We start from the raw sequence: 23,985 nt of genomic DNA on the forward strand, positions 1-23,985 counted from the left end.
TTCAATGTCAACTGAACTTATTTTCGCCTACAATGCTGTCGCTTGACCGCCCCGCGTGGTGAGAGAAAGGGGGAAAGGGGGGGCGGAGGTGGCGGATCGACGGAAGGCCCTTGGAGGAAAGGGGAAACGGACGTGGGAGTACTTCGGTTGTCGAAGTGTTTTTGGAAGCGCTTCGTTAACTTTTTATTTCGTACTTGTGGTCGGAGACGGGGACCAATTTGAGCCGTTGCCGAGGCGACGTTTGTCCGTGGGCCCTTGGAGTCGTTCTCCCGCACCAGCCCCCAGCCACCCCCATCCCCGGAATGAGACAAGATATTTCCAAAGGGAATAGAGACTGAAATGAACGCTTTGCTGTTTCCCCCCTCCTCCTCCTCCCCCCTCACAAAGGCGGATTTTGCCGTCTCGACCGGAAAACACTGCTTTCACAATCCCAGCCTTCCACAGCAGTCACGTCGCCGATCCCAGGAACCCCTCCCTTCGTTTGCTTTGAGGCGTAGGCCGAACGAAGCTCGCCCAAGTATTCCTTGCACCCAACCTTCAGGCGCAGATGTAGCTACTGTTTTCGTTTCGGCCACAGCCTTCTAAACGAAGTCGCGAGGCTTTCCTAGAGCATTTCTTCGTGCAGTGGCAGTGTGGTCAGACGTCTGCCGGCCAAGATACTGGCTGGTGTGAGGGCAATCGGGGGCCACGATTGTTGGGGTCGTCGTATGTGTGGAGGGGCATGAAATTTATTACTTCCTCGACCTCGTTCGAGCACTGTTGACAGCTCTATGAAGCCTCTTCTAGACCACAGGTCCCAAATGCATGGTCCCAAATACGGCCAGGGATCTCGCACAATGGTCGCAAGTGCGACACTGAATCGAACACTCTACATTGCGCTTAGGGCTGGACGAGTGCGAGGCCGCCGAGAGACTCCCCGCGGCGTTTTATGACCCTGCAAACGGGGCTGCACGTCGCTAATGAGAAAGAGACGCCCTGACCGGAGTTTTCCAGGCTTTGGCGAAGGTGCAGAGGTTTCAGTGCGTTGTGCGACGTTTGTGGGTGTTTGTTTTCCTGTTCGCCTTTGTATTCCGTTTAGCCTTTGTTTTAAATGCAGAGCATTTCAGTAACTCACGATGTCACCCGCATTGTCCCGTCGTAGTCCGCACCGTCCTTGTCCGCACCCCTCCCCCTACACTATATAAAAGAAAATACTATCCGGCGCCAGGTTTCGATCCCTCGACCTTGCGGGCGGAGCGCAATGTGTATGGTGCTCTACCGACTGCGCCACAAAGCCGACACAGAATGGGACTCTATGAACGCGCCTTATATTGTTGACACATTCAAATTACTGCTGACGAGCGCTCTCTCGTCAGCAGTTGCCACAAGTGCAACTACATTGACGTAACGCAAACTACTTAACGTCGTGCGCCCCAGGAAATGCTCTGCATTTGATCGTGCCCCTCGCGAGGGGGATGTTTATACAGGAACTCCTACTTCTAGCGGACTCCTGGCGCCTTCTTTCTGCCATTGTAAAGACTATGAGGCGGTCTTGGAAGGGCGCCAAATTTGAATTCTACAAAATCGATTTTTCTATTCCTGTTCACTGCACTCCAGATGTGGCGAGGGGCGTCAACATGCATCCACGTGTGCTTAGGCGCGTGTCGCAGGGTATGGGTGAGAGCGATGTCGCGCTGCTGAGGAAAATACTGCAGCTTAGAAACTTCGAGCCCTGAGTGGACCACGTAGAACACCACGTGCACGCCTAAACATTTCAAGTTCAGATCTTTTTCACCTATGCAAAGGGAGTGAGCTGGCATAGATGAAGTAGACGAAGGTTCTCTGGGGGAAAGGACGAAAAAGTAAAACGCGCAAACTGTACAACGGTCATTAATGAGTGTTGCTGTTGGATATTTTTTTTTATAGAAACAAAGTAACTGTAACAATAATTATCGTTACAGTTACAAGTTCCTCTAACTTAAAAGTAACTAGTTACAGTTACGAGTTACTGAAAAAAGTAACTAGTTACCGGTAACGCGTTACTAGTAACTAGTTACTGCCTAAGACTGCTAGCGAGTCGCCACAGCTCCACACGTTTTCTTTAATATCTCCATTATTTTTTGGAAGTTTGCAACGAAATTGGTATCCTTTTTATCCGGACAAAGCAGCCTTTCTAATAAACCAAAGTTGTATTTTGTCTTCATGGCTCCTTCATGGGCTTGTTCAGTTTTTTATCTGATTTCAAATATCTAATTAGTTTTGATGTGAGGTAATTAGTTTCTGAGTTAAATATTTTCCTTGATTGTTCTTGAGAACATAGGAAAAAAAAAACTATTCAACAAAACATTACCAGCAAGGCATGAATAGATACCAGAAGTTGTGGAGAATGAAATGTGGGAAGCAGGTTTTTTTTTTTTTTTTTTGCAATCACATACACGTTTACATCAATTTTAACTTCTAGGTTTGAAGTACTCCTGCTAACCGACTGAATGTAATGCTAATTAAACAACCACTGAAGCACAAAATGTAAGATCTGCTTCCCTTATGGGGTGGTTTGAACATTCAGCTTCACATTGCAAAATAAATGATCTTCCTGGCTGCACTACATGCTGGGATGTTCCTCTTGAGAATTTCATTTCACCGCGATACCACTCGTGTCGAAAAAGTGGGGAATTGTGGGAAAATTGTTATTGATTTGTTGAAATCGGGCCTCTATGGCTTTTATAGGTACGTCGTACTCTTCCACGTACAGAATTTTCGGAGGAAAAGCTGTGCAAATCGAGAGAAAAGTGATACCAAACAAATGCTGTTTTTGGGCAATTTTTCGGTCCCGAAGACCCACGTGCCCCCTTAAAGGAGTACCGACACCAATTTTTGCTATTAATGTTATTACAGAGTTTGCTTCTTTTGCACAACAGAATACCCTGGCTGAAATATGAGCGGCCTGCGACGCGGGGAACACGTTTCAGTTTGATCTGATTTATCGCGCTGACGGAACAGCACGCGGAGCGGTGCGCAGCCAATGGACATCAGCGTGACATCACTCCGTGAGAGGGAAAAAAAAGTCACGTAGCAGTGTTTTGACGTCAGCACAAAACAGTGTGGTCATTCCGGGGTTCTGTCACGCGTGCCCTCCGGGCTAGAAGTGCAGGAAACCAAAGCGGGCGATTTTCAGGCCATTCAGTGTAATTAATTATTGCGCGCTCAAGTGCTGCTTCGGGTTCACCAGGCCGTTAAGCATTGATAAAATCAATAAAAAAGGAGCATAAATTTTTGGTTTCAGTGCTCCTTTAACCACAAAGCCGCTCGTGTTTTGGGGTCGCAGGTCGCTCGGCGCGCTCACCAGCTGGCGTCGACCCGGCTCAGCCAGGCACTGCTCAACGTGCCCGAGACAGTGGTGACCACTCTGGACAATGGACTGCGGGTGGCCACGGAGGACGCGGGCAACCCGACGTGCACCGTGGGCGTCTGGATTGACGCCGGCAGCCGGTACGAGAGCGAGAAGAACAACGGCGTCGCCCACTTCCTCGAGCACATGGCCTTCAAGGCAAGTGGCGGCCATTTTTGAAGGGATCCTGAAACACTTTTTTTTTTTCAGCATCTCTATAAAATCTTAAATGCTTGCAGAACGTAGTCATCCAACACACCCAGTACTTGGATTAAAGGGTTGCAAAGTGCCTCGGCCAAAAATGAGGGCTCTATGCCCAATTTGCCCATCAGGTAACTTGGAAACTCGCTCAAAAGGTTTTTCTCTCTTCCTTGGTCTTGGCGTTCTTCGACCGCTCGAATTGCGTCATTAAGGCCATGTAGTGGCTGTTGGCCGGTTTTCCTTCATTTGCAGCAATGAACGCATTTGACTGCCGCTTTAACAAGAAAGCTACAGAAGCAAAGCAGAAACGGAAGGTGTTTTTGCCGTGACAAGCAAATCACGCAGTGGTGCTCCGTGCTGGCGATAACCATAGCTTTCGCAGTGCTTCCAGATGCGAAGGAAAGAGTGAAAGCATTTATTGAAAGTGTTGCAGGGTCCCTTTAAGGCGAAAGGTTCAGATCTCTATTGTTGGAGCACGTGTGTCGTGGGGTGCAAGGGAAAATCTGTGCGTGGGCTGTTGTGCTAATTGTAATCGTCTGTAGCCCCTGTTTTCTTTTGGCTGGATGCTTGCTGTAAAAAGGCACTGCGTTCAGTTGAATATTTCTGCTGTGAATCGGCGCTTTGCCTTTTTGTACCCTTCCACTTGCTATAAAACCCTTCGCTAAATTGACGTTGACGAAGACGAAGGATGGCGGAACACAATATAAACACATTACAAAAGCGCATTTTCAACTGGCCTTCATTTTCCGACCCTATCAGAAAAACATTGGGAACATAGACATAGAAAGAAAGACATTCCAAATTGCCACACAAAACACTATCTGTGCTCAATTCTTGATAGTTGTTATGGTCACCTCTTTTTCTTGCAGTCTCACTAAGAGCTCAATGTCAATTTAGCGCAGTGTTTTAACTAGCAAGCTCCCAATGTGTTTTGTTGTTTTGCACTGGTTATCCTTTTAATGATGTACCTACGTGCACAACCTACCGTTTTAACTGAAAATAGGTGGCCTGAAAAATGTTGTAGTTATGTGAGCCCAGTAGTGGAAGGCGGGGATAGTGCACCAGGAAAGGGCGCAAGCTGAGGAGCGTGAGCTGGGGGTCGTGTGACAACAAAATAGAAGCAGCAGTGCAGGAGGAGGGTTATTAGGAGGGCTCTGAGAAAGGGCAACACTGAGCGCATTGGAAAGGGAAATGGCTGCGCCAAAGGAGGATGGGGCTGCTGCTGCTGCTGCATTACAAGCCTCCTTGAGAGGTGGAGGTACCAATGGAGTCGAACAGGGGACTCCTGGCGATGGCATGCGAGTGGAACAAGCTTCGGAGGGTGCTGTCGAAGGGTTGATTTGGTATTGAAGGGCGCAGCCACAAAGTTTGACACGAGAAGTTCAGCAGGAGATTAATAGAAGGCCCCCCCAACTAGTCTTTCGCCTTCACATTCTGAGAAAGTTTAATTAAAGCATCGTGCGTAATTCTTTCGTGGCCACAGCCCCTGATTGCTGCTGCGATACGTGCGAAACCAACAGACAGTCACGCAATTTATTTCCAGTTTCACTTAGTTGGCTAAAGTGCAGAAGTTTCTGGGTGCTTCACAATGGCGGTGTACAAAGTTTGTTATGCATCAACCATGCTGAAAGCCGTGCACCTAGGTGAAGTAGCCCAAACGGCGTATTTGTAGATGCACTTGTGGTTGCCGGATAGTAGTCACAGCTCTTCAAGGGGCACTAATGGCTGATTGACTTGTTGCGTGAAGTGAAAGACCAACGCCTTTTGAACCTCATATGGCTTTTTTTAGACAGCAAACGATGGTTTGTGTGTTTAGGGAGAAACAATTAAAGCGGGCATTTTTCTTTTTCGTTCTCCATCCAGTTTGTCGCAACCAGAAGGGTTACGTAGCTTGGTTACGTACCGCACGTAACTTGTCCCTTGATTGGGGTGCAGGGCACAGCCAAGCGGTCGCAGATGGACCTCGAGCTGGAGGTGGAGAACATGGGCGCCCACCTGAACGCGTACACGTCGCGGGAGCAGACCGTCTACTATGCCAAGTGTCTCTCCAAGGACATGCCCAGGGGTAAGCAGGGCTGCAAGGAGCAACTACTGGTAGCTGGAGCACGAGGACGTGGCCGCTTGTCAAAAAGCAAGAACGCCCGCGTGTTCAAGATTTTAGCGCATGTTAAAGATCCCCAGGTGGCCAAAAATTGTGGTTGATCCCTCTTTTATGGGAACCGGCAAAACACGAAAGTGAAAGGGGCCTTCACAGGAGCAAAACTTCATCCGCACCGCTAGTGAAAGCACCCATCAAAATCTGCCGTGGTGGTAAGCCTAAACATCTTCAGTGGAGCGGGCTAGCTGTCTCGAGCGCTTCAAAACTGCTGTCGTGAGGCGTGCGCCTTTCCATTGGCACAAATCGTCAGGCGCCTCCCACAGCCACACGCGTCGCGCGTCATTTTCTAACCGAGGCAGAAGCTTCCACAAGCGCACAACCGTCGACGTGGGTGTGAAAAGATTGCACGTGAACGCGCCATGCGGTTCATGCCTTATTTGTTGCGGCGTGTAGTAAGCTTGGGCACCGCGAGTGAGGAGACGAGCGTGAAGTTTTACTTGCGAAGAAAGTGCGAAGGAAGGACTGCCTGGCAACATGGAGGTTTACAAAAAAAGCAGAAAAAAATCACGGATTTCTTCACGTGAAAGTAAGAAAAAAATAAACTAAAACTTTTTTTTAGTGCTAACTTTCTTAGTCTTGGCTGGTTCATACGAATTTCGCATGATACAAATATTTTTCGCCGTCCCACGAGATTTGCAGCATTGCGATTCTACTGTAATCCTTTCTGGGGACTGCCTGCACAAAAATATTTTTAATCCCCCAGCAAAATGAACAGTTGATGCCTGAGCTCGGGTGGTCTTTTCCTCTCTGCCTGGCAACGCAGCGGTGGAGATCCTGGCTGACATTCTGCAGAACAGCAAGTTTGGGGAGGCGGAGATCGAGCGCGAGCGGGGGGTGATCCTGCGCGAGATGCAGGAGGTGGAGACCAACCTGCAGGAGGTGGTCTTCGACCACCTTCACTCCGTCGCCTACCAGGGCACCTCCCTGGGGCTCACCATCCTGGGCCCCACCGAGAACATCAAGTGAGTGACGGCAGTGTCCTCCTCCTCCTCCTTATCATCATCAGCATCATCATCACCACCACCACCACCACCACCACCACCACCATTAGAGAGAGGGTGGACGGTTCCGCATTGGAACAAATGCGCACATGCCCAGCCCATCCCAGTACCCACCGTCGCTGGCAAAGCGTACGCTAGCTGCTATGCTAAAACTTCCTGTTCTCATCCTTCTCCTCCTCCTCCTCCTTATCGTCCTTGTCTTCTGCCTCTTAATCCGACTCCTTATCATTTATTTTTCCTCCTCATCACCGTTGTCCATTTAATCATCACCCTTCTTCACCTTCTCGTTATGTTTTCATCATTATCATCCTCATCCTGCTGCACCTTTTAGTCAGACTCCTCGTATCATCATCATCATAAACGCAACCCTCTTTCGTCCTTGTCCTTATTTTCTTTATCACCAACATGCACATCATCATCACCCTTTTCATCATCTTCATCCCCATCATTTGCCACCTCCCCTTTTTTAGTCAGACTCCTCCTATCATTTTATCATCATTATAACCACAACTCTTTCATCCTCCTCATTTTCCTTATCAACAATGTGAACATCATCATCACCCTCCTCCACCTTTTCATCATCATTTTCGTTCCCATCATTCTTACCGTCCTCCCCCTTTTGTGGCCTTGGCTCGTACCGCGACCGCACCCCAACCTACTCAGCCAACCACACAGACATTTAAATCCTCCCAAATCTGTCCAAATCGCGATTCCCCCACTGGAGAACCTAACGGGTATAATTGAGATGACATTCAAAGTCACTGTGTCTTGCAGATGTTTTGGAAGGGGAGGCGGTGTGGGGTAGAGGGGTACAGTCGAATCCCGCTACAACGAAATTGACGGGACGTGCGAAAAATTTCGTTGAAGCGAAAATTCGTTGAGGTGAAATCTGCCGCAACACACCACGGAAAGGCCAGAAAAATAGCCCCGTATGCTTCCGCATCATTGGCAGCATAATACAATGTTTAGAAAAAGGAGTGACGCGCAATAACGTCATGTTTATTCGGATAACAAACATACCAATGGTTATCCGTTCTTTCACTGCACGCGAAGAACGCGTTGCGGACTGGGGTGAAGAAATGCAGGCGCAAAACGTATTGCTGTACAACAAGGCGTGTCCACCGAGCTGATTACTTGCAGATAGCTGCTAGGCCGTTGGAAGCCCCCCTCTCACTTGTAGCAGGAGCAGTGCCGTTATCTTATCATCTGACACGCGCGGCAGCTACTGACCTTGGCAGGTTAGACGCGCGCGCTTGCATTTAAAGGGGCCCTGAAAGGCGTTTTGAGCACACTAAATTTACTAGCGCAATCGTTAGATTGGGTCGTCAACATCATCTGTGCCAAGTATTACTCTTTTACGCGCAGCGGAAAGCTCACACTTTTGTTGCAAAGTTTGTCGCTTTTTTCTCACCCTTTCCTTCGTGTTTTTGGACGCCGCCATCTTCACATGTCTACATCATCGATTCCCAGATGTTCGTCATGAGCTAGACATCCTGCTATTGGGCGGCTTTTTCACGCACTTCCGGCAAAGAGATGAGTCGTCTGCTCAGCGTCGGCTCGCCGGCTGATCTGCCAGCGGAGTGCCGCAGTGCTTGGACATTTTACGACAAACGAAACAAGTGTAAATAAACGCTTAACCGTTTGTATTGAATGCAACAGGGCCATGACACGACATGAATATTCTCGTACTTGAGTACGTTCCATAAAGAAAGCGTTGAAGCCCCGTGGCACTTCTTTCTTGCAATCGCAGAGAACGCCCTGAGCCGAATGCCCGGGTTTGACGCATACATTTTATTCAACTTCCAAACAATCCAGAGATGCGTTTCGAACGAACACAACGTCACAACATGCGTTGCAAGTCCGAACCGCGATTGACAGACGATGGGTTGCCTCCTCCTACCCCTCGTAAATTCGGCACTCACCTCGCGCGCGGTTTGCGGGGACGAACAGCAAGTCACTTAACTCTGGCGCACAAGCCGAGATGGCTTTTAGCCACGCACACTGCACATACCCCATGCGAGGTTCAGTCGTACGCCGCTTGAGAAAGATAATCCAGACCATGGGAAGCACTATCCACCCGCAGAAGCACAACGTCGCATTTCATCGCGAAACAAAGGCGTCCACAACACACTCACCATCGCCTCCTGTAATGCCAAACGCATCTCGCACTTCCAAATGGGAGTGAGTAGTATGCCTGCAGTGCCCATATGCCGCGAGGTGGGGCACCAAGCTGAACCGGGATCACGCAACCGTAACTGACTTCTAGAGCGGTTGGTGCCTTGTTGCCAGGACAACCTATGTTTGATATTGTCAAAGAAATGGTGCTCGCTCCAGCGCGAGGAAGCTCAGAGCCGTGGCGGAGCATGTTTTGCCAACGTTGCCGCTCTCCACCACGCGCCGCCCCAAGCTGAACTGGCGTTTTGTGCACGGGTTCTGCATCGGTTTAAAATGTCTTTTTCACATGCCGCTGGCAGGAATTACCACGGCCACAAAATAAGACCCGGCACCAGCGGGGCCACATCTGATACGGCGCTTTTTGGATGAACAGTGCGCTGTGCATCCAAGGGAGCGAGCGCAGGATCCTCCCCGTGCGGCTGCGAGTTCGCCGCCGATAAAAAGTCACGCGCCGCCGATATGAACTTCAGCAACGTACACCGCGAAGGGGCAAGGCCAGGCCGCCGCACACATGGGGCCAGATTTTTCGTTCGCTTTTCCAGCCTTGAGCGGTGTGCGGGATTCATGGTGTCAACAAAGCTTGCCAGTAGCAGACGGCCGTGTGAGCAGCGCAATAGCGGAAGTACGTCACCGCCGAGGAGCGCAGCATCATGGGAGGGAAGGCTCGCTCGGCGTCAACAGCGGAGAGTAAGTTGAAAGGAGGAGGAAACGCGGCGCGACGATAATGCGCGGTTTTTGATTTACGATTTCTCAGCTAATACTCATCGCTTCAACAAAATTCTTTCGGGAGGAGATTGCTAATACATTGCTTTATTTGGTTACATGCACATCCACGCATCGGCGGAAGGTATTTCAGGACCCCTTTAACACAACTGCGCGCTCATGACTAAGATAGGATGACTTGGCTTCAAGACCAAACATGCAAACATGATTTTTGCTCTTGGCTATGAAGAATGGTAGACGGAAAACGGCAAGGACAGCTGCTCACAACGCATACATGACGGCGCCGCGCCAGCAGCGGAGCACATTTGTGCGATTTCAACTGGATACGGATTGGCTGTAGCTCCGGCTTGGTGAACCGGGCCTGCGCCTCATGTAAAGACGGCCAGCCACATCGTTATCACCATCAAACAATGGCGTCCGCCTATGAGTGTTTTTTTTTTTTTTTTTTTGGCGGTGTGGTCGCACCGCGCATGTTTTCGGTGAAACTAAGGGTCCTGAATGTATAAAAAGTTACATAAAGCTGGCGCTATGCTTATTTTATTGTAAAATAATTGTTCAAACCCAGCCCAAATCATTGAAAATTTCGTTGAAGCGAAAGCAAGCCTGACAAATGGTTCGTTGTGGCGAGGACTTTGTTGCATGGACTTCTATGGCTGGCTGACGGGGAATTGGAAATATTTCGTTGAAGCGGAAATTTCGTTGAAGCGGCGTTCGTTGTAGCGGGGTTCGACTGTATTGCCTTTAGCAAAGGCTGACAGAACGTTTTGATGACAGCCCCTGAGGTAGAATGGGATTTATCAGCTGCAGACTGGGGATGGATATTCTTCATCTTATTTGTTTTATACATGGATGGGATTGTCGGTAGTTTTGTGCGAATATTCGAAGTCTCTTCAACCCGAATTTAAAATTCCCGAATTTTTCGGGGTGATTGAATATCAAAACTGCATTCAAGTACTATGAGGAGTTTTGGTTTCGTTAGGCAAGTCGCAGTGCCATTGACATCGGGCCTACATCTTGACTACGTGTGGAGCCAAGACAAGCTAAGCCACATTTGGAGTGTTGTCGTAGCCATTATACGCACACACGTTCGTCAAAGTAGTCAAGGCTCCCATTTGACTCTTTCAAACAATGAAATGGTAACATAAAAATTTGGTTACCGTGTGGCACGTGTGCAGTAAGGAGCTGCTGGTTGTACTCTGCACTTAAACTTCAGTGGACATTAGTGGCTTCAGTTAGTCAAGTCACATGGTCAATGCATCCACGCGTGCCAACCCGATACAGAACTTTTTTATGAAGATCTCGCCAGGCCTGGAAGCTCAGTGACACCTGACTACTATTCGAATTCGCTTCGAAAGTGTTCGACCCCAAGGACTTTTCGCTTCGAATTCGCTTCGATCTAAAACATGACTATTCACACAAAGCCTAATAGTCCGTGTAAATCTATGGGACTTTTCTGAGGGAAATCATAGTAGATCGATACATAGTGTTTAGTTGCCTCTTTTCCTGATTGCCATCCACATTTAGGTTGAAATGTGTTTTGGAGGAAAGAAGAAAAAGAAAAGGAAAAAAATAGGCCGGGAACGGGAAGGTGTTTTTAGATTGTATGGTTCATTGTGGGAACCTGGAGGAATTGCGTGCTTGTCATGTCGAAGTGAGCGAGTGTGGGATGGTCTCTTCACGCCCCCCCCCTCCCCCTTCCCCCTCTTTCTTCTCTGTTTCACAGGAGCATTCAGAGGCAGGATCTCATCGACTACATCAGTCTGCACTACAAGGCACCTCGCATCGTCATTGCAGGAGCTGGGGGTAGGTTTCCGCATTCCTTGCTCCCTGAATTGTTCTCTTCCTCTGCGCTCCGTCTGTTTTCATTCCACACCTTACTCTTGTCATTAGGACACGAACTTTAACTCTTTCGCTACCGCAGAAAATTGACCAATTTTTAGGGGTCCAAGAAAACATTTTTTTTTCTGGTAAAAAATTGGTTAGGCACTAATTGCAGGAGCACAAAATGCAGAATATTTAACGGCCTTTCCAATAACACCAGTTTTTTAAAGGTTTTCGTATATCATAGTTGTGAAAAAAAATATCAAAATCAAAATTTTTGTCCAGTTGTCGAAAAAAATGATAAAAAAGGAGTTGTGTATATCAAACCACCGGTAGTAGAAAAAAATTAGAATATACATTTTGTAGGGAAACATTTCAAAAACACACCCTAAAGAAATTGTCGACTTGCGCGGAACAGTTTTTCAGATATAAAAAAAAAATGTTAGCATGCACGGTGCTCGTGTCGTGCGGTGAAGCCCAACCTCTAATTCAAAATGTGCAATTTCGGGTGGTTCCCTGGAATAAATCTGGCGGTTTGACGTTATCAGAGGCACCAATTTGCCCCCACATAACATAAAAACATCTTGTCAATGGCTGACTTTGCATTTACAGCGAGCACAATATTTGGGACAAGCACTTGATGCGGAAAAAAACATGCATGAAGCTGAAAACGGAACGCCGTGGCTGATGCTTGTTGTCGTTCACGGTCAGTTATCTCTCAAAACATAAAGCTGAGCTTTATTATCATCTTCTTACTCGCAATTGTAGCCTTGCTCGCAAAAATGAGGTACGATGAGCTAGAATCGTGCCCTGCGATCTTTGGCCGAGTAGCAGCTGCGCGCTGAAAAAGATCAGCACAACGAGCCTCCTCTTTGCAGCGCCACCTAACATTTTTCAAATGAAACAGTACAAAAACTTATCAGAGACTCCGTCCGAATAGACAGTTCAACTAAGCAGCAACATTAGACACCCGGATATACCCTTGCATGGAAACGAAACTGGAAGGCGAACAGCTGGCAGTCTAAGACCAGTTTGAAGCGCTGTCCTCGGCGGAACAGATATCTGGCGACTGGGTGTGACCTTTTGACTTGCATCTGAAGTTCTTATCGCAGAAATCGGGTTAGGGTGGGGGGAAATCAGGAGCGCCGTGCTTTGTTCGAGGATCAGTCGCGGACGCTTCAGGCGCCATGGCAGGTAGCCTTGAAGTTGGGTAACTGCGTAGTAGCGCTAAATATGAATTTCGCGATGCAGAAACGAAACCGAAACTGTTGTAAACTGTTTGCGAATGGTTCTGGGGTAAGTAGAACTACCAGAGTACTTAGGACAACTTGCGAAAAGGCAATAAAACTGCCTAAAATCATAAAGTAGCTTTGCAACCAGCCACTGCTTGACATTTTCAGCCGATTTCTGGGATTATTACTGTCAGAGCGCGAACCTGACGATTGAAAATCGTTCGCTAGTTCCCCATTCACGCCCTGATAGCAAAAAACAAGCGCTGGTGCAGAGTAATTACGAGTTGCACGCATTCTTCGTTGGTAGCCGTGACGCGCGATGACCACGCCCCTTTTCCATACCCAGGTGATTCAAAAGCGTGTCAAAAATCACGTTTCCGTTGCAAAAATGAAAACAAAACTGCTTTTGAAAGGCCATTTTCTGATCTAACTCCGAACAGCTTTACTTGTTCGAGAAACGCCTGGAACGCTATGAAAAGGCGCTCCCAAAAGTATCGATCAAATTGATCGATTTTGATAGGCGCGGTAGCGAAAGAGTTAAAGGGGCCACCAAGACAAAATGCAAGTTTAGTTCATTCAGAGGATTGCCTCGTCAGAATCATGCTGACAGCACTTTTAACGTAAACATTGCTCAAATAAGCTGTATAATTAGGAAAAAGGGAATGGCCGTGCGACCCACTAGCTCATTTCCCGCAACAGAACCTATGATGTCATACCAGCCAGCTCTGCGATTGGCGGAGGGCGGAAAAAAGCAAACGCAAATTAGGAAGATCTTATAAGCTTGCCGAACGAGATATTTGCGCATAAATTTAGGGCGCATTCTTTTTAAAGCAGTAAGGATCGTGGGACAAACCGTGGAAGTTATGAAAGCAGACGTAAACATAGAAGTACCGATGTGTACTGCTGTTGGTACTGCGCGCACTATGCTTGGTTTAGCTGCACAGGATTACGGGGCTTTGGGGTTGTCTCAGATGACACTGGCCGATTGACGCAAGCAACAGTGTCTTACATGGCCATATTTGTCGAGCGAGCACTTTGTTTCACAAAAAGATTATTTTCTCCCCGAACGAAAACTAGCTATGTTTAAAGTACGGTCAAAACACAAACCAAAGGCAGAAAACAGCTTGCCACGGCATGGTGGCGCCATCTAGGTTCACTAACGGTAACCAAGGAAGTGCTCACCCGCCGCTCCTCCAGTCCGGCCGTGTTCCCAATCGGCTGCGGAGCGGTTGGTCCTGTGATGTCCTTGCAGACCGAAAATGCACAATTTAGCAGGAAAATAAAAATTTTAACTTAAATTAATTAATCTCTCAGTGAATAAAGCATCGTTTGCATTCAGACAAAATCTTTCGAATAACACAAACTTGCGTTTTGTCTTCATGGCCTCTTTAAGTGCATCTTGCACCCGTGTTACATCTTCTCGAAGGAGCCAGAGAAAAGAAACGCATGTTTTTCGTCTCTTTCCGCACTTTTCAGAGTCAGAGCCGGAAAGCATTTTATTAGGCAATTGATAAATTACAAAATTTTTGTATACAGAAGGAGGGCCCACAGCCGGAGACTGAATCGGGGCCTCCTGTGTTAGTGAACATAAAAAAATCTATTTGAAGCAGCAGACAGTAGTGGCGAAAAACAAAAAATAGAATACATTGTAGGCAACACAAGCTACTCGACAACAGAACGGCAAAAAAGAAAAAAAACGAAAATTATACAGGAAAGAAAACTAGGGTAATTTAACATTCCTAAGTAATTGTGAGATTGTTACAAGTTGGAAAAAAGCAAAAATGGTAGCATCTCCACTCTGTGGATGATGGCGAGTGAGAGAGAGAGAGAATAAACTTTATTTAATGAGAGGAGTCAAGCGGGCGGTTTTCTCAGTTCAGGACGAGGGTGCGGAGTACGGGGACTCGAAATGACATCCAAGTTGCGCCCCGAGTGACATCCGATTTTCGCCCCGACCGTCATTCTATTTGAGCCGTATTTGAACCTTGATTATTCCCTAAATCGCTTGATGGCGAGTGTGCGCACGTACAGACGCGGACGAACATTGGGAGTAAGCTGTTTGACTCTCGGTTACTAACTCACGGTCGTAGCCCAGTGGGTAAGACGACTGACACTAACTCTGTCTGGTCTACCAGACACAGGCTCGAATCGTGCCAGTGCCAATGTGATTTTTTGCAATTGTAACTGCTGTGCGTACGGACGCGGACGGACATTGTGCGGTCCTAAGGTGCTCTGCACCTAAAATGAGAACGCAAAAAGAAGCGGCATTCATTTGCAAGAAACCACGTTCATTTTCCCTCTTCCTCTTGTGGTGGCCGCAGGGGTGAAGCACGACGAGCTGGTGAAGCTGGCCCAGCAACACTTTGGCTCGGTGAAGACCAACTATGAAGCCCAGGTGCCCCCCGTCGACCTGCCGTGCCGCTTCACCGGCAGCGAGGTGCGTGCCCTCTTCTTCACACGTTGTCACTTGTGAGGGCAGGGAAAGGGTGTCCTACATATGTGTCCCACGTAGTGCTCAATCCTGCATAACTTTCTGGCTAAGGTCAACGTCCTCTGAAGGCGCGGTCAACCTTCGGACTGGGTAATTGTACTACTGAACTACAATTGAACTACCAATTGAACAACTTTTTCGGTTAAATTTTGTTCGAACATATTTTTTCTTTGTCGTCTGTCGCCTCTCTGTCGTCGGTCTGTCGTCACTGAGTCTGTTGTCTCTGTGAATGTTTTGTGGGAAATCGGCGTCTCTAAAAGCGGTGTTTATGTAAAGTAGCTTGCCGGTGTCTGGTTCTGCACTATGCGTTGCCAAATGCAGGTGCCGAGAAGCAGCTGTATTTCGTCCTTGTTCACAGGCTCTCGGTCGTGCTCACAAGTTCGCCCTTTCATGCACTCGAGCAACATTTTTTTAAAAAAGTTTGCAAAGTGGAACAAATTTGCGATGCGGTGAGCTGCGCGTGTTCATTGCCCCTGAAGTGCTCCTGTATATCAGTGAGAGTTCCAGGACTTCCTGGAGAAAGAAACAGTAGTATCGGGGCTATGTTATCGTGTCACACATCTGCGTTTACAGGCAATAGGCTTGGCTGCTCCTAGTCATTCTCATCTCGGTCTCAACACTTGCTACCATCAAGCTCCAAACCACTTCTTGTCAGTTGTCCCACTTGGCTTACTTATGGCTTACTTTTCTTTTTTTAATGGCACGCCTTTACTCAACTTTAGTGATTCCGAACTTGGTGAAATTCGGATGCATTAGCCTTTCACGAACTTGGGGAGGGCTGGGCCACTCCTTCCCATGGTGGAAGGAGGGAGCTTTAGAGGTTGCACCTGTGAGGGAATTGTCACATGAACCATTTCACAGCAATTTGGGAGGACCCATTTTTTTTGGAGAGCCCCATTTGGTCAACCCCACACAGTTAGTTGCACTGGCATGACATTCAATTGTATGATACCAAACTTGCATAAGTGTTACTGACATTGCGCGTTTTAGGCATTTTGGGAGAAACAGTATTGGTCTTTACAGACCGGAACACTTGGCTATCAGGACGGCATGGTTTGTGTCTCTCTGGCTTGGTTTGGAGGTTTGCTTGTGCAACAGTGCTGGGCCTTTTTCATGCAGGTCCGAGTCCGGGACGACGACATGCCGTATGCGCACGTGGCCATCGCCGTCGAGAGCTGCGGCTGGGCGGATCCAGACAACATTCCGCTCATGGTGGCCAACACGGTACGACGTAGAATCCGTTTACGAAGGGTCAGGGAAAAGAGGGGTGTGAGAGGTTTGCTGCGCAAGAGACCTGCTTTGAAGCGTGAACAAAACCTACCGTAAAATACTGATCAAGCGCCCCCACCCATGCAAGCGCCCCCCAAGCATTTTCCTGGAATTTAGAATTTCTGTACACGTCATTCCGAAAGCGTTTTTTTTTTTTTTCAGGCTTTTGGATGCCGAATCCTATCCAATACAAGTCGTTGCTGCTACGAGAACGCGTTACCAGTCATCGCCGCCATTTTTTTTCGGGAGCGGTGGCCTTTGTTCACTATGCATTCGTACACAGTAAAAAAGAAGCTCGAAGTAGTGGACTGGCATCTGAAAAATGGCAGAAACGTGCACCTCACTTCTCGCATGTCCAAATAGGACGGTAAAAGTATACGTGAGTGGGATAAGAACTACGAAGTTTTGCTGCAACAAAACTTTTTTGTCCCCGAGGACCCAGACGAGCTGCAGACCGAGGGCCTGAACCTTATTTTGGGATCAAATTCTGAAGAATCGTTTTGCGGATTTAACAGTGATTGAAGTGAATGTGAAAATTTACGTTTTTATCATTGCCTAGAAGTGTCATGACTCATAAATAAACATTTTGCATAATGAAGGCTACAGTGCCTTTCTCGCGATCGCCGCCATTTTGTGCCGCCATCTTGAGTTTGGGGCCCGATCCGAATAAGGGCCCCCTCCCTATCTCTAAGCCAATTATCTACACGTTTTGGGGGGCGCTTGCTTGGTGTTTTACGGTAGTCATTTCCCTGCATGGAGCTTACATTGAACCAGAGTGGGATCGCATGCCCGTTTTCACCTTTTTTTTTCTCTTGCATTCTGCTCGCAACTCCTTTACCGATATTTGGGCACTCACTTTTGTCGAATCACTGCCATCACCTCCTGATGGAGGTGATCATTGCTTTCACTATTCACTATCACTATCATTGCTTTCACTTTCAGGTATCATTGCTTTCACTAAATGCACCAGCATAAAACCACACGGTGAAAATTCTCTTCCTCACTAATATCATCGTTGCTTTTGCTAAATGCAGCAGTGTAAAATGCACGCGGTGAGAAAGCGGCCATGCTTCTCAACGAACAGTGTGCAACTGATAATGCTCTGGGATCCAGAAGGCCCATGCTGAATAATGTGCTACACCCTAGCCCAAAAAGAAGTAAACTTCAACAAAGTTTACTTGACCCTCAAGTGATGGCGCATCATGTATACAAAAATAGCGCGCACTATCCCTCAATAGGTGGCGCATTATGTTACAAAGAATGCGTGCACATCGCAGTGAAGAAAAACGCAAAGTTAACCACCAACACCCTTGTCGAATGGCGCCCGAAGCAGACTGCTACAGCTGTGTTGCATTGTCGGGCGACGGTGGACCACAAAGGGTTAAGGGCGTGGGTCTTGAAATGAACTTTTTTATTAATTGGTCTGTGATAATGAAAATCACTGTGCATGTGTGTTTTGTCTTCCTCATTTCAAATATGTAATTAGTTTTCAAGTGGTAGAATTATTTTTTGAGTTATAAAGAAAACACTGGAGCCTAATTAAGTAATTTCTTACGGGCCTTTAAGGAACTTTTTATTCCATTTTTTTTTAAATAAACGGTATGGATGTGTAGCTTAAGACCTGCCATGCATGCTGAAGCTATTTATATTCCTGTAAAGATAGTTGATTGGATAGAATTAATCTAATTATGCCAAGTACAGTTTTCTGAAAACTTAATGACCTCTAATTATTACTCATAACATTTATTTGAAGCAAAATGAGCCAATTAAAATAGCTTCAGCATGCAGTTCATTTTATCCCGAATTCAACGGTATAACACTTGTAGAAATCCTTTGAAAAAAACTACCTCAAAACCCCTGTAAGGCTAGGCACATATGCAAAAAAAGGGAAGCTGAGAAAATCGCAGTTGAAGTTTTACTACAAGTGACAGTTTTATCTATTGAGCATATGAAAAAAAGAAAGAATGTAGCTCGCGTTTCGCTCAACACGAGCATACCAAGTCTGCTGAAATCAGTTGGTGGGAAAATTATGAAATCCTCTGTCTACAGATGGCACCTGGCAGAAAAACTGAACAAAAGCAAAGCCAGAACGTTGCTTCAATTTTTATGCTGTTGGCATCGCGCCGTCTCTCTTCGGCGACTAGGGCTGAGGTGCCGAGCGTGCACCACAGTTGTAAACGCTATTTTGTTATGTTACTGCTTCATTTGTAGCAATCAAATCGGATTTGCATCGCGGGAAGCGAGTTGCAGCGAAGGGGCTGGTAACGGAATGCCCGCCACTGTTCTATAACGTGCATGCGCTTGGCTAGGTGGCATAACCACGTTTTCGGTTTAATCTACTCGTATATCACGTCACCAACGCGCATTGTGCACAGTGCGAACATTTATAATTCTCAAATCGCTCATCTATATGGTAACCTGCCGACGAGTATGCGCGCGCCGGAGTGCGGGCCGAACCGCCGCAGCATCGTTGATAACAGAATGAACACACTTCCCTTGCAACGTCGGCATGCGGCATCCTCCACTTTATCATTTCTTTTTTTTTCTATTTGCTACTGATCGAAAGATAGACGCACCTTAGTGCCCCCGCAGGCGTAATCATATCGCTACGCTATCGTCTCGGCAGCCCGCGCGGGCGCTAAGCCTACCTCTGTCTCGGCGCCGTTCTCGCGATAAGTCGTCATCACAGGAGCAGAAAATCGTATTTCAGGCGCTTTTAATAATACCTGTTCTTCCTTTCGGTTATCGATAGACATCTTTACTTTATTTTTACGCCATGCGGGGCTGCCGTTGCCCTGTGATGAGAGTGCCGAGCAGACGACCCACGGCACCCAGCCAATGAGGTTGCGCCCTGCGGTCACGTGCAGTCAGTAACCAATTAGGCGGCGCGATCCGTCTCTTTTCTACCCCAGTTTTACTCGCAACCAACGGACGAAACGGAGTGGTTCTGGCGGGGAATTGAAAACGAAAAGACGCGCTTTCGAATGAGACCAAGATGGACGCCGTGGTGCAAGTAGAACCCGAGGGGCAAGTTGTCGAAAAAATGCTATTTTCGCGTCGAATCTTGGCCGATTTTAGCGGGCGTCGGTGCTATAAATTGATATTATGGCTCAAATACGTACTCCTGGGTCTGGATATTTTGCTAACCGGTAGAAAAATAGCTCTACTTTCCGAAAATGGCGATTTCTAAAAATCGATTTTTTGGCCAAATTTCAAGATTCCAAGACCCGCGTCTCCCCTTAAATAAGGTCGGCACTAGTGCGCATCCTTGGGGTATACCAGATGTGCCTGGCTTGTGCTAACTTGTTTCCACTGTTGTTTCCTTTGAAGGAGTTGTTTGCAGTTGCCTTTCCCTCTGACCAGGCGTGTCTCTCTGTTTCTGCCTTGGTTGGTGCAGCTGATTGGCAACTGGGACCGTTCGCACGGAGGCGGCAGCAACGTTTCCAGCCGGCTGGCGGCTGAGTGCGCCAAAGACCCCCACAACCCTTGCCACAGCTTCCAGTCGTTCAACACCTGCTACAAGGACACGGGACTCTGGTGCGTAAAAGAGGAGAGAAAGGTGGTGTTTTTACTTTTCAGAATCTCACTCTACCACAAGGGCTGCCTTTCTCAGACGTTCAAACAACATGGTGTCATCGCAACAATTCGGCCGTTATTATTTTGCCGAATACGACTACAGAGGCACAATTCAAGGGTCACATCACAAGCTCTTTACCTTCGGAACATGACCCTGCTTAAACTCTTGAGGGATATAGTGGGGCTTTACGGGAGAGCTGTGCAGGTCAGCCAGAAGAACAGTTTGCTAGCTGGTTTCCCCCCCGGCAAATCTGACAGCTGCAGAAACCTGTCTTCACTGCGTGGGTGCGCACAGAGGCTTTTTTTTTTTTTTTTTTTTTTTTTTTTTTTTTTTTTTTTTTTTTTTTTTTTTTCCCTATCAAATTTAACAAGCATGGCCAAAGTAACCAGACCCTTGTTGCAACAGAAAAAGGCCAGCTGCAGTGTTTTAACAACAAGGGAGGGACCACTGTTAGTTTTCACAATGCTACTGGCTCCACTGTGTTGCGAAGAGTGCGAGTGCCGCGTTTTAGTGCCCGCCTATTTCTTCGTTGTTTGTGCACACTATTTTTGATGCGGCACTCGCTGGTACTCACCTGCTGTTTGTAAAAAGGAATTTACCCTCCGGATGAAAGGAAACTCCAGCTCTGAACTTCTGGGGTATGACGTATTTGCCCCCTGCTTTCCCGAAATACTGAAGTGGGAACTACAGTAGACTCTCGGTTAACGAAATTTCAAGGGACCGAAAAATTGAGTTCCGTTTACCGAGATAGATGTGTGGAAGTGCACATTTGTGTGCGTGCACACTCTCAATACCATTTCGTGGAACTCTAAGCACTAAAAGGTGAATTTAGCTTATTGCTTTTCAGAAAGCAAGAAAACTACAAGAGGTTTAGGCGCAACATCCACAAAGCTGGTTTGGCAACAATGAGTCACTGTGCGCTACAAAATGCATGAAATATTTTTGTTTGAGTCCTTGCAACTGTATCTTCACGGAGGCTAGAGGCCTCAACTTCGTGAGTTCTTATGAGCCCCCGAATTTCGAAGATGGCAACGCGGTAATGAAGTGCTAATAAATAGCTCCATGATGGCGCGAACGAGGCAGCAGCAGCTGAGCCCTGTAATCTCGGGGAGTCTTGAATCGAGACCGAACGACTTGAACAAGAACTGCTATGTTGCATTCATTGCGTGAACATGGCCGACCACTAACGAGATGAGGCTTGTGAGTCCAACGAGGCTAAAACAAAATGTGGGGAAAAAAAAAAAAAAAAACCAAACAGCCAGAATCGTAAAAAGCTGATTTACATGCCAATGGGTTTCACAGGAAGCTCCATTTCGGGTTCCGCTTACACGGTGATGCGGAAATTTTAGTTCCGATTGCTGAGAGTTTTTTTTACGTTATCTGAATACAAAACCAACCAACTTACAGGCTACTGTACCGTTTAAGCGATTTCCGTTTATTGAGATTCTACTGTAAGTGTTTGGCTTGTTCCTCTGCCAACTTGTGTGTCTTTCTGCCTGTCTTTCAGGGGCATCTACTTTGTCTCCGAGGGCCGCGAGGAGATGGATTTCTTTGTGCACGCCATCCAGCGGGAATGGTGAGTGCACACGTTGAAGCTGGTACTACTCGTTTGCACAGAAACTCACAAACGTGAACAAAGAAATAACTTCGACATCAAAATGGGCACAGCATCTTTACTGTATGTGCAAACCTTTGGATGTTCATTCTGATGTGGAGAAAGGCATCTTTGGGTGTGTTTCTTGCATTGAAGGATGTTCTGCTGCAGCGTTTCGGAGGCAAATGCAAATGCTTTTATTTTACTTGCCCAGTAAAAAAACACTGCAATGCCTATTTTTTTAAAGGGTTCCACGCTTTTATCAGATATGCTGTGAAAGTTTTACAGTGGGGGATAATTTCAATCAGTATGGAGCAGCATCTCGTGTACAAGTTTGTTTTCTTAGCAACTGCGACAGAAGAAAAACTTGTGTCTTACGAAACTATCATCGGTGCGTTACTGAATGACGAAACTTTTGGTAGGACTGAACTGATCTGCTCACTGTGCAACGTCTGCAAAACTGTGTAGAAGAGTAAAATGTGTTAAGGAAGTTCATCCGTATAAAAATGATTAGTGCTGTTATAACAATTACTTACTCTGCTGTTAGAACAAGCTCTGTGTGTGACCTCTCCTTTCCCCCTTCAACCTTTATCGAGCGCCGTTGTAAGGCATAGTTATGGGTGCAAGGCGTCGCTTGCCTTGGTGGCTGTTTGTTAGGAACTGTTTGGGTACCGTACTTGCAAGTGGACAGTGTCGTGCACGGAGTGGAATTGGCAGGTGCCAAGTAAACTGGGTGACTTGGCAGTCGACACCTTTATGGGTGGGGGGGACTCACCTGATTGCTTTTCTATGGGATTAGTAAAATTCATAACCCGCGATATAAAAAAGCATCGTGCGCCGATGCGAAAAGTTTTACAAACCCATCGAAATGTTCCTAACGGGCTAGTTTGCTTCTTTTAGGAACATAGCACATGTTTACTGAAATAAAAAACAAACAAGAAATGCATTCTATTTTATCTGGTTTTCATTAGATGGCGCTAGCGGTCTTCCTTTTGAGTTCTATTTTTTTTTTTATTTCTGCACAGAAGAAAATACGCTGTCTTATATTGTAACGTGCACGAGACTTTCATTGTTTAATACAAAAATGCAACTTTTTTTTCACTTGGAACAAGCAAAGTTTGTTCCAAAGGTGGCACGAAATGAAATGTGCCGGTTATTGCCGGCAAGACAGTCACCGCGAAGACTGTCTGGGGCAGCGACGGATCTGTCGTTATGGGTTTCTGAGCCACTCGCTGCTGCTACATGTAGTCTGCCAGCGGGTTTTCAATTTAGGGATATTGCCCCCTCTTTGGTCCGCTGAACCCTTTCCATACCTGCCAACTCTTCCGAATTTTCCGTAAAATGTACGAATTTCGACCAGTCTTACGATTTTACGAATCTTGCCCGAAATTTTACGGAAAATATTTTGATTTTCGAAAAAAAGGGAATATCCATTAAAACGACACTGCCCCCTTGCGCCGCCACGAAAGGGCAGTACGTACTCTTGTTATCATCATCAGCAGAAGCTGCGACTTTGTCGCCTTCTCGGGGTGGGCTACACATCCATGTCCGGAATTCGCTTCCACCTCGACCAGCCTGTTTAGAGCACGTCGTTCGGGGGCCAGTTAGGACCTCCGTGTTCACGTCGCTCTTCGTATGACTGCCGCGACCAATGCACTACGACCTGTGGCACGACCGCGGTAGGTGCTTCGCAGTGCAATGACGCGAAGCCGCGACAATACTGTACCGAGTGTTTGTAAAATCGTACACGACAGAATTTGCTCCTCCTGCCTTGTTGCTCATTACTCTTCAAGACTGGCGAATTTCACTTATGGTTGTGAAAACGTGAGAGCGCTTGGCACAGAACGTTAGTCCTTTTAAACTTGTAAAACATTAGTGCGCTGCCCCCCCCCCTTGGACCGCGGGTTTTACGAATTTCCAAGTCACCAGGTTGGTAGGTATGCCTTTCCGTGTCGCCTTGCTTGCAAAGATTTTCTCTTTCTGTTTGCGCCAGTCCCGCACGCAAGTGTTTGGAACACTGAACGCACGTGACGCGGCCCGATTTTCATCGCTTTCGGCGCACAAGATTACTTTCTTCTTAAACGCAGCATCGCGGTGAGCCCGCCGTGTCTTCGCAGTGAGAAATTCCATGGCAGAAACTTTAGAGGAACGCAAAAAAATACTGCGCTGACTACGAATAGCTGGCCATCTTGAAACGTCGATGGCAATACGGCACCGCAGTTTTGAGTCGTACTCAGTTGTAACGCGCATGTTATTTTGGGACCTATTTTTCCGGAAAAAAAAGGTGCACGTAAGATTCGAGTGAATGCGATATCTAAAATAAGCAAACTAGGCTGCTGTGCACATGTCTATTAATTTGTAAAACCTTTTTAAGGG

At 47.1% G+C, this 23,985-nt stretch overlaps 1 protein-coding gene across 1 annotated transcript in view; it reads left to right on the top strand.

The window, feature by feature from the left end:
• Uqcr-c1 (Ubiquinol-cytochrome c reductase core protein 1) overlaps nucleotides 1–23,985 on the top strand; it is a 37,985-nt gene that overhangs the window by 1,972 nt on the left and 12,028 nt on the right. Inside the window, exons 2-9 of the mRNA XM_077689801.1 lie at nucleotides 3,305–3,526; nucleotides 5,504–5,633; nucleotides 6,490–6,688; nucleotides 11,349–11,428; nucleotides 15,000–15,115; nucleotides 16,289–16,393; nucleotides 19,836–19,975; nucleotides 21,523–21,591. Coding sequence (XP_077545927.1) covers nucleotides 3,305–3,526; nucleotides 5,504–5,633; nucleotides 6,490–6,688; nucleotides 11,349–11,428; nucleotides 15,000–15,115; nucleotides 16,289–16,393; nucleotides 19,836–19,975; nucleotides 21,523–21,591 — 1,061 coding nt within the window. The remainder of the gene's footprint in view (nucleotides 1–3,304; nucleotides 3,527–5,503; nucleotides 5,634–6,489; nucleotides 6,689–11,348; nucleotides 11,429–14,999; nucleotides 15,116–16,288; nucleotides 16,394–19,835; nucleotides 19,976–21,522; nucleotides 21,592–23,985) is intronic.

Source organism: Haemaphysalis longicornis, unplaced genomic scaffold, assembly GCF_048455015.1.
Source record: "Haemaphysalis longicornis isolate Haplotype H1 unplaced genomic scaffold, Haemaphysalis longicornis Haplotype H1 scaffold_10, whole genome shotgun sequence".
NCBI classification, from domain to species: Eukaryota; Metazoa; Arthropoda; class Arachnida; order Ixodida; family Ixodidae; genus Haemaphysalis; species Haemaphysalis longicornis.